This window comes from Chiloscyllium plagiosum, chromosome 3, assembly GCF_004010195.1.
Source record: "Chiloscyllium plagiosum isolate BGI_BamShark_2017 chromosome 3, ASM401019v2, whole genome shotgun sequence".
In the NCBI taxonomy this organism is placed as follows: Eukaryota; Metazoa; Chordata; class Chondrichthyes; order Orectolobiformes; family Hemiscylliidae; genus Chiloscyllium; species Chiloscyllium plagiosum.
In genome coordinates, this window is record NC_057712.1 from 41335722 (window position 1) to 41346560 (window position 10839).

Sequence of the window (10839 nt, forward strand, 5' to 3'; positions counted from 1 at the left end):
GTCATAAGATCTGTAGATACTGGACTAAAGTAGCAAGTGCCCTGACAGAAATTTTAGGAACGGAAATTAAAGTGGACCCTGCATCTCTCCTCTTGGGTTTTCGAACTTTCCCTCCCTGGACATGTACGGGAAGAGACTATTTTCTATCCTCTCTTTCTTGCAAGGAAAAATATTTTGGTGAACTGGGTGGCTGAGGGCCCCCTTGGACTTTCAAATTGGCACAGACTACTTATGGAATGTATTCCCCTTGACTTCCTTACAAATATGGTGCACCGAAAGACCGAATTATTTTATAAAATATGGCAGCCCTTTTTGAATTACATAAATACAGATATTTCGGCTATCCTAACAAGGGCTTTTATTTAATTGAGATTACAAACCTGGCTGGTCCGGGGCACCTCGGGAGAGGAATCCCGCACGAATACGGGTTTTATTACATCTGATGTTAACACATTCCGAGCATGTAAGAGACTTAAAGATACACTCTGGTTAGTTGTAGGTTAGATTAGTAGATAGTTGAGTTTTGGTTTTTTTTCTTCTTTTTCGTTTTTTTTCCCTGTCTCTTGTTAAATTTTGGCTATTGTATATTTGAGTTGATTGTATATTAATGTTTATATCTGAGAGTTTTGTTTATTTTTGTAAACTTGTAAAAATGTTAAATTTCTAATAAAAATATCTATTTTAAAAAAAAAAGAATTCTCGTCAACAGCTTCCCAACCAACTGACGAGACTTACCAATCTATAGTTTCCTGGATTATCCCTATTTCCCATCTTGAGCAGGGGAACAACATTAGCAATTCACCAGTCCTCCAGGACTCATCCAGTGGCTAGTATGGATACAAAGACCTTGGTCAGGCTCCAGCAATCTCTTCTCTTGTCTCTTGCAATAACCTGGGATAGGTACCATTGGGCCCTGCGGATGTACCCACCTCACTGCTCTTCAAGAGACCCAACACCATTTCTTCTTGATCTCAAAATGCCCTAGCGTATTAGCATGCCCCACACTAATCTCTTTCTTCTATATCCTTCTCCTCGGTGAATACTGATGCAAAGTACTCATTTAGGATCTTGCCCGCATCCTCTGGCTCCAAGCACAAGTTGCCTCTTTTATCCTTATCCTCTCCATAGTTATCCTCTTGATTTTAATGTATATATAGAAGATCTTGGGATTCTGTTTAACACTACTTGCCAAGGTCATTTCACAGACTCTTCTGCTCTCATGATTCCCTGCTTGAGTTCTTTCTCGCTTTACGTTCCTCACATGCCCTGTTTGATTATAACTTCTTAAACTTTATATATGCTTCTTTTTTGCCTTTCTTGGCAAGAGCATTTGGTGTCCACTAGCAAACACCATTTTCCATGACAGATGGTTACCCCAGGGTGTGGAATCCATCATTTTCCCCACCAGTGACATCTTGATTTGATCCTGTAGATGTCTTTTAAGTTATATTACCTTATGTTGCCTTTTTATTTATTTTTGATTTGCATAAATTTATTTCTTGGTTTTGAGAAAGTGTACTCAGATGCGTGTACATTTAGTTTTCCTAAAAGAGCATTTAGATTATATAGAGTAAACCAGTATTAGGGGGATTGTTTAGAGTGATGTTTGTGATAAGCAGTAGGTAGAAACTAGAATGCTTAGACAGACTGTGTGCACTTCACAAACAAACTTGGAGGTCCTCTAACAGGGAGGGCATTGTCAACGTCAGACTGGAAATTTTCCACAATCCTATATCAAATAGCAAAATCAACTCCATGGACATAAGTGCTGCTGTTAAACCTTCCACTGGAAAGGAAAGGTTATCTACCAACAGTTTTCCCTCAGCTGTCGCGCCCAGGAATGTGCGCCTCACTGAGGTCACATGTCAATTGGAGAATTGATAGCTCATGTGGTTCCACTACAGTTCTTTGTTCTGGACAGCAACCCTCAAGGTTGCTGTATTCTAATAAGTATTCTTATTCTAAAAGTTCAAGTTGTAAAATGTAAACCTTTTTTCTTTGACCAAAAAAGTGATCCCACTAATTGTAGTTCTCCAGACAAGAGGAAGTGCGACAGCACTTTTTAGGCTAGCTTTTCCAGTCCCCTCCTTAATCATAGTGAGCAGGGTTATCTTGAAGAGATCACAGATGCTATTGTCCAGACACTGTTCCAACACAGATATCCAACCACATTCATGCATCTATTACCAGTGCACAGAACAACCTCGTTATCCACAAATGAATTATCTGAATTTTGGATTATCCGAACAAGATCTCAAGATCCCGTAAAAATGTTACATCAAATCGGTGGAGGATATATCTAGCAAGACCCTTTGTTCCTGAATTGTGAATGTATATTCCTAGTAGTTGATTCTCCATGCTGTGAACGTGCATTCATAAAACTACCATTCAATGTCTGATTTTCAGTTCTCTCCAACTTAGTCATTTGCGCTCACGAAAGTGAAATGTCTGTGCAAGCCACTAGGTGGCACGTTTGTCAGCAAATCATTGCAAGCTGCAGCTAGTTTTGGAATTGCTTATCTTTTGAAATTCTCACTCAAACAGGAAGGAACTTATCAAAACTCATTACATTTTACTTTCAGAAGAGGTTATTTATTCCACTTTACTGTGCTTTTGAATTTGTTTACCTCAGAGTTGCACACTATTTGCAATGATGCATGACTGAGTGGATAACACCATGATTTTATTTGTAAAATAATAAATTTTTAAGCAAAATAGAGTGTTTGTACACATTTTAATCGATTGAGTGAAATAAAAACTCCATAAACACTTTTTTTACATAATTATGTTCAGTATGGCTTCCTTTGTTTACAATCAGATCAGTTATCCAAACAAAATAGTCCCCACCCGTCTCGGTAAAATAATCAAGGTTGTTCTATGCATATTTTTGACTTTGCCAATTGTTATAAACTATGTGATTCACTAAAGTCCTTTAAGCAAGAATATCTGCCATCCTTACCTGGTCTGACCTACATGCGACTCTAGACCCACGATCATGCAATTGACTCTTAACTAGGGAATTAGGGATGGATAATAATTTTTTTCCTTTAAACAAATATTTTCTTAAAAATTAGCACACAAATTCAGAACTGTGGAGAGGACAGACAATTTTCAAGAACGCATAGGCTGGTGTAATGGACAAATGGCAGATGAAATTTAATGATGATGTTATACATTTTTGGTTAGAAGAATCAACAAAGGCAATATAAAAGATAATCTTCCAAAGAGATGCATGAAAAGAGGAATCTGGGGCTGTTTTTTCTCAGATGTTATTACACACCTCTGGAATAGGTGGGACTTGAATCTGGCCGTCCTGGTCCAGGGGTAGAGACACTGTCATTGCGCCAAAACAGGACTTTATATGTGCACTCATTGAAAGTGGCATAGCAAATTGAAAAACTGATTAAAAAAGTATTAAGATCCTGGGATTAACAGAGGTAGAGTACACAAGAAAATTACAGGGAATGAGCAGAAAACACTGGTTTGACTTCAATTAGAGCAGCGTGTCTGATTAGCATCACACTTTTGGTAGGATGTCGCGTTGCCATAGTCTTACCAGACCAGAGGGACTTCTCTCATTAGAAGGAGGCAAGTGGTGGTGCTGAGGGCCAACAAACCTCAGACGAGGAAAGAGGTTGTGGAGGAGAGTCCTTCATGGTAACCTCAAAGCGGTGATGGGAATTAAACTCATGCTGTTGGCATCACACTACTCTGTAAACCAACAATCCAGCCGACTGAGCTAAACTGATTCCTCTGGAAGGATGCAAAGAGGTTTTGAAGAGTATGTAGCGAAGATTCATAACAGCGGTCTCAGGGATGAGATCTGTTTTGCAGATACTGTACATTGAAAAGCTCTTAAAGAGAAAAGGTTGAGAATAGATTTACACCAGCTTATGCCTTCTTGAAAAGGTTTGTTCAATATATTGTTTCAGTTGTATGACACTGTAATCTTTTGCTATAAATTCTGCGTATGATCCTGCTTCATCTGAGCAGCACTTCGAAAGCTAGTACTTTCAAATAAACCTGTTGGACTATAACCTGGTGTTGTGATTTTTTTACTTGTTGAAAATTGACTGTCCTCCTCAGTTCACAATTCTAGTGTTAACTTTTAAGAAAGTATTTGTTCAATTAGATCGTATCAGATCTGTTCAATTCCATTTACATGAGGAACTATTTGCGAAACGTTTCAGAGAACAGCTCTGGGACACCCGCACCAACCAACCCAACTGCCCAGTGGCTGAACACTAACTCGCCCTCCCACTCTGCCAAGGACATGCAGGTCCTTGGCCGCCTTCATTGCCGGCGGGGGGGGGGGGATATAGTAGGCTATGGGCCAAGTGCAGATAAATTGGATTTGCATAGTTTAGTTAGCACAGACATGGTGGGCTGAAAGGCCTGCTTCTATGGCTATGACATCCCATTGATTTAGCCTAATGTAATTTCTCCACCAGCAGCTGTTTGGTATACAGAACAACCTCAATTATCCGAATGAGGTGGGAATGGAGTATTTTGTTCAGATAACTGATTGCTCGGGTAACTGATCTGATCGTAAACAAAGGAAGCCATACTGAACATAATTATGTAAAAAAAAAGCGTGGCTACAGAGTTTTAATTTCATTCAATTGATAAAATGTGTACAAACACTGAATATGGTTTAAAAATTCATGATATTTTACAAATAAAATCATTTCATGTAAATAAAATTCATGAGGTGGAGGTCGCTCCACATTCACTCCATTCGCTTAACATTCACTCCATTCTGACAAAGAACCATGACAAACTTTCTTACCATCTCCATTTCTCTCTAAATGCCTCACTTTCCATTGTCTGAAGATATAAAAATTACCAAATGGCGGCTCTCTTCAAACAACAGATACTTGCATGAATGCACATTTGCCTTTTGTAGCTGTCACTCTCTAGTTTACTGCTCCATTCAGCAACATTCATCACAAATTGATCTCTATTCTACCTTAAACATGCACCTGGTCTTTTGGCAGTCATACTTCCAGGACTTCAACCATTACATTCTCCTTTCACATCGCCCAGTAAACACTTTCCCATTTCACCCACAGCCATATCTTTAGTTGGCTTTATTATTTTGTTGCCATTCTTTTCACAAGAACATCCTTCTCATATAAAACGATAAGATGTAGGAACAGAACTAAGGCATTCAGTCCATTGAATCTGCTCTTACATTCAGTGTGATCTACCGTCGATCTGATAATCAACTCCATTTTCCTGCCTTTTCTCCATACCCTTGATTTCCTTAATGATTTTTTAAAAATCTGTTGATTTCAGTCTCTCTTAATGGCCAATCCTCAAAACTTCCTGCAGTAAAGAATTCCACAGATTCACTACCCTCAGAGAAATTGCTCACCTGTCTTAAAAACGTGTGACCACTTATTGAAATTATGCACTCTGGTCCTAGACTTTGCCACAAGGGGAAACAACCAGTCAAGTTGCATAAAAATCTTACATACTTCAATAATGTCACCTCTCAGTCTTCTATATTCCAAGGTGTACAGGCCCAATCTTATCAACCTCTCCTCATAAGACAGTCCTTCCAAAGCTGGCATCAGTCTGGTGAACGCAGTGGACTGCATTCAATGCCAGTATAGCTTTCCTTAGATAAAGAGCCCAAAACTATTCACAGTACGCCAGCTATGGTCAGACAAGTGCTTTGTATACTTTTAACTAAACCTCTCTACTTTCACACTCTATTCTCTTTGAAATAAAGGTCAACATTTCATTTCTTTTCCTTATTACCACCTGAACTTGGATACTAGCTTTCTATAATTCCTAAATCTTCCTGTTCTGTAACCTTATGCAGTTTCTCTCTTTAAATACTATTTAGCTCCACTATTCTTACTGTAAAGTGTGCACTTCACATTTCCCCACATTTATTCCATTTGTGGAGTTTCTGTTCACCGACCTAACCTAGCTATATCCCTGACTTCTCTCTTATCTGTAAAGGTTTCCTTCCTCTAAGTTACAAATCCTCTTATGATTTTCTGTTTGCACCAACACTTACACTTCAACTTTGCACAAAACGGAAAAACTATGAAAACCAAGGAACAATGTCATGTGAAGTCTCATCCTGGCCATAAAAAAGTCACTAACAACAATTTTTTGGACTATTGAGTTATTTGAATCAAAGAAAATGCTGCAAAGAAAATTAAACTGCATTTTGAAAATTAACTGATCTCCTGTGCCATGTTCTTTTGAACAGTATAGCCAATGCAGATGAACAAAAGCAGAAGTAGGCCATTTGGTTCTTTGAGTCTCCATCTAATCAAATCATAGCTGATCTTCTAACTTAACACAATTTCCCGACATTATCTCCATTTCCCTTTATGGCTTCAATTCCTAGAATCGATTAATTACTGATTTGAACATAATCACGACATCGCCCGGCCTAGGTTGAGAATTCCAAAAATTCACTATCGCAGGTGGGGAAAAAAGCCTCCTCATACACAATCTTAAATGGGCACCATTATTATTTTGAGACTGTATCTCCTGGTTCCAAACACTCAGCTAGGGGAAACATTTCTCCTGCAACTACGGTGTCAACCCCTGTAAGAATTTTATATATCCTAATGAAGTCACTTTTCATTTTTCTGATCGAGAGAGAATACAGACGTTGAGTGTGGGGCTGGAAAAACACAGCCAGTCAGGCAGCACCCGAGGAGCAGGAGAATCAACATTTTGAGCATAAGCCCTTCATCAAGGCAAACATGATTTCCCTTTCATTAATCTGTGCTCGCAACCCAATCCCACTATTAGTTAAGTATCCAGTTGTAAAACCCTTTACAATACATTATAAAGATTTCCATATTCCTGACGTCTGGTTAACAAGTCTCCCTCTAATTTAAATAGAGAGGTTGCTACCCTTCAAACTGCAGAATCTATTGAATTTTGGAAAACAGTCACAACTCCGCTATCTCTTTAGCTACCTCTTTAAAAATTTAGAATAGTTCATAAGCTCCAGGGGAATTTGCCAATTTTCAGTCCCATGTAACATATCTAACAGTTGATGTTTGAGGTCTCTGCTCAAAGCCATGAATATTCTCTCTCATTTCAGGGACACTTTTTTTGCTTCATTTCCACTCTTCAATATTCCTTTCCTTAGGGCAGCAGTCACATACCATTATCATTCTGTTACCTATATTAAACTACACACTTACTGATGAAAGATCAGCAGACTGAAAGGTTAGCTCATTTGTTTATTTGATCATAGATGTTGTCTGACCTGTTAAGTGTTTGCATGCATTATTTTTACTATTTTGGCCTCATCTACCAGAAAGGGGCAGAGACCAAGTCAGTGACAAACAAACATCACTGGATTCGAAACGTTAATGCTTTCTCTCCACAGATGCTACCAGACCTGCCGTGTTTTCCCAACAACTTCTGGTATTGTTTCTGATTTCCAGCATCCGCAATTCTATGGGCTTTTTAGAAAAAAAAACAATACGTAATGAGGACAAATTATTCTGCCTTGTTTGAAGTAAATATTGAAGAGCCACAAAACTGATACAGAAGTGGAGGATGTCACTTCCACCCATCCCATTAACAGAAAGTGTATTAGCTAGACGTTTAAGTAAAACAAAACTGTACTGGTACAAATGATTTGTAAAGGTACATTACAACCCGGGGGGAAGGGGGGGGGGGGGGGAGCGGTGGAATCAAGGAAAGACAAAGTTGCCAACCATGCCTAACTTTTCCGGGTTCAGGTATCAAAGCATTTGTTTATTTTATAACAGGGTAATGGAATATAGCAATTCTAACCCTGACCCAACTAAACAATGCTGAAGTACCTGTTGCAGCCGAGCACAACCATACAGAAGCGGTATATCAATCGGTACACTGAGCGACCGCCGGCTAGAAGCTTCTGGAGGCAGCACAAATGACCAGGCACGGGTGCGCGGTTGTGGAAGGCTAAAGGGGCGCAGGCGCGTCGGGTAGGAACTGAAGATGATGGCGCAGGCGTAGAGTATCGGGGCGCTTTCTCCGGCGGGAGTATTTCGAGCTGAGCTGTGTCAGGTGACGCGATTCACCTGGCAGCCATTTCGCGACGTGTTCAAGACAAAATGGCGGTGCTGCTTGAAACAACACTGGGAGATTTGGTGATCGATTTGTACACGGAGGAGAGGCCTAGGGGTCAGTGGTAATTTGGAGAGGCAGTTTTCATTGCAAATTTCTCCCTTCTTGTTAGGATGATTCATATTCTTTAAACAGAAGTTCTGAAACGGGGAGGTGAAGTCTCTTAACGGCTTTACATATTTTCTACAACATCTTAAGATTTGAAGACATCTCAAAACACTGCATAGCCTCTTCACTATTTTTGAAGTGTAGTCACTGTTGTAATTTACGCACATGCTCCTACAAATATCAGTGAGGTGATGACCAGCTAATTTCATTGATGTTAACTGACATATTTGGCTACCGGGGAGAACACCCCTATTATTCGAAACAGTGGCCACTTTTGCATATCTCTGAAGGGCAGTGAGGGACTCAGTTGGACAGAAGCACCATGTTGCAGTGTTCGTTTGGATGATTGAGACCTGAACCCACGATCTCCCGACTTGAGGTGAAAGAGAAAGATTCGCAGAATTATAGTTTTGTTTTAAAACGCACTGGCGACTGTGCCCCAAATCATTTCACATTGGAAATCATGTTAAAGCTGACCTGAAGGCACATTATTTCTTTAAAGCTTGATGCAGTTCAAAGATGGAACTTATGACATTTCTGTAGTGTTTCATACGTGCAGGATTTGTCTCAGTGGTGTGGTGCGCGGTTGTGGAAAGAGTTTAAAAAGTCCTATGAAGATAAGGGAGTTGTGAAAAAGCAATGAGGCATTTGAAACGAGGAGGGAGGTTGAGGAATATGAAGAAACCAAAGAACAGTTACATTGGTGAAAGATTGTTCAAAATAATAGATCAGGGTTTCTGAAATATCAGTAATCATCTATGTCCTAAAATGTGATTTGTTGGTGTTGGATTGGAGTGAACAAAGTTAAAAATCACACACCAGGTTATAATCCAACAGGTTTATTTGAAAGAACAAGCTTTCAAAGTGCTAATTACCTGACGCAGGAGCAGACCTCTGAAATTTTGTGCTTTCAAATAAGCCTGTTGGACTATAACCTGGTGTTGTGATTTTTAATTAGTTAATGTGAAATAATTTTGAGCTTAACTTTTACATATTTTTGTTTGTAGCCTGCTTGAATTTTTTGAAGCTTTGTAAGATCAAGTATTATAACTATTGCCTCATCCACAATGTTCAGGTGAGTTTCCACTAGTTTTTACATTCTTTAAACCTTGTACATTTTCCCAAAGAAGTTCTTCATAAATTGTTTGATCTAATATCTTGTAATTTATTCATGTTATTTATTATTAATGGATCACATAGAACTGGGTAGTGTGGCACATTGGCTTTTTTAAAATTCAAGGGTGTGGGTATTATTAGCTGGTCCAACGCTTATTGCCAAATCTGGTCACCATTGAGCAAGTGAGCTGCTTTTTTTTGAATCTCTAGTCCGTTAGAGTGAGTTCCAGGATTTTGACACAGCAACACTAAAGGAAGAATGGCATATTTCTAAGTCAGTGGCTTGGAGGGGAACTTGCAGCTGGTGGTTGTCCCAGGTATTTGGTCCTTGCCTTATTAGATGGTAATGATTGTTGGTTTGGATGGTGCTATTGAAGTTCTGTAATATATCTTGTAGATGCTGCTACTGAGCATCAATGGTGAAGGGAGTGAATATTTATGAACATGGTGCAGTCAAGCAGTATGCTTTGTTCTGGATGTTGTTCAGCTTCTTGAGCATGTGAGTGGGGCTTCTTCCACCACACTCTTGACTTGTGCCTTGTAGATGGCTGTGGGGAGTCAGGAGATGAGTTACTTGCTGCAGCATTCCGAGCCTCTGACCTACTTTGCAGCCACAGTATTGATAGCTAGTTCAGACAGTGCCTGTTCAATGGTAATCTTCTGAGGTGTTGATATTTGGGGTTCAGCGATGACAATGCTGGGAATGGTTAGGTTCTCTCTAATTGGAAATGGTCAATGTGAGAGGCTTGTTGTTTGCCATCTTGTCAGCGCAAATCTGTGTAATAAAGTTTGGACAATAATTGCTGACCTACCTAATGATGCCCACATCCCATGAATAAAAACAAATGCTAATATGCTGCACTATCTAATCCTCCAAATGCAGCAATATTTAATATCAGTAGAGACGTGACCTGCTTATAATTTTAGTAAAGCTCAAATGGATATGTGAACCAGGGTGAGTTTGCCAAATATTTACAAAATAGTCACTTGATCTGTGGAGAACACTTAGAATCTCTTAGATTTAGTTTTTCATTGTCCATGGTCAGCGCCAGCAATGCCCTTTGTCTCATCTTGGCCACCCAGCCTTCCTTACCTGATCCCGCCTCCTGCTCCCAACTGCCCCTGCTCAGTCTCTGTGACGTCCGACTGGTCCCTACCCACCCCGCTTGCCTGCCATTTTCCAAACTGGCCTCTCTACCTTCCAACCTGTCCCCTCCCACCAATATAATCCCATCGATCTACCAACTCCCTCCTGCCTATTTCATGCTGACCTACCTGCTAGCTCCGCCCCAGCCCCTCATGCCCTTTTCAAGCCACATCTACCAACCCCTCCTGCCTATTTCATGCTGACCTACCTGCTAGCTCCGCCCCAGCCCCTCATGCCCTTTTCAAGCCACTCTGTCCCTCCTTCCCATTCCATGTCATTCACTCTTGCCCCTCCTACCAGCCGTCCCACCATCCCCCATTCCAACATGGCCCTCACAACCCAACCAACCCCGAATCAACACTGCTGCC

The 10839-nt window shown here is 40.2% G+C and overlaps 2 protein-coding genes across 7 annotated transcripts in view; one reads left to right on the forward strand and one right to left on the reverse strand.

Moving 5' to 3' along the window:
* The window catches only part of LOC122542930 (katanin p60 ATPase-containing subunit A1-like), a 46654-nt gene extending 38716 nt beyond the window's left edge, over positions 1-7938 (reverse strand). For 3 of the 4 annotated variants that reach the window (XM_043681091.1, XM_043681097.1, XM_043681078.1), the window contains exon 1: positions 7815-7914. Coding sequence is in view for 1 of the 4 variants with exons in the window: in XM_043681101.1 (XP_043537036.1) it covers positions 7815-7837 (23 nt within the window). In the remaining 3 variants the exon portion in view is untranslated. Of the gene's footprint in view, positions 1-7814 lie in introns of all 4 variants that reach the window. The other variant, XM_043681101.1, reaches the window with a different exon arrangement.
* A 51-nt stretch (positions 7939-7989) lies between these two features.
* The window catches only part of ppil4 (peptidylprolyl isomerase (cyclophilin)-like 4), a 52433-nt gene continuing 49583 nt past the window's right edge, over positions 7990-10839 (forward strand). For all 3 annotated transcript variants that reach the window (XM_043681109.1, XM_043681125.1, XM_043681117.1), the window contains exons 1-2: positions 7990-8157; positions 9216-9283. In XM_043681109.1, coding sequence (XP_043537044.1) covers positions 8088-8157; positions 9216-9283 — 138 coding nt within the window. In that variant the 5' untranslated portion in view covers positions 7990-8087. The remainder of the gene's footprint in view (positions 8158-9215; positions 9284-10839) is intronic.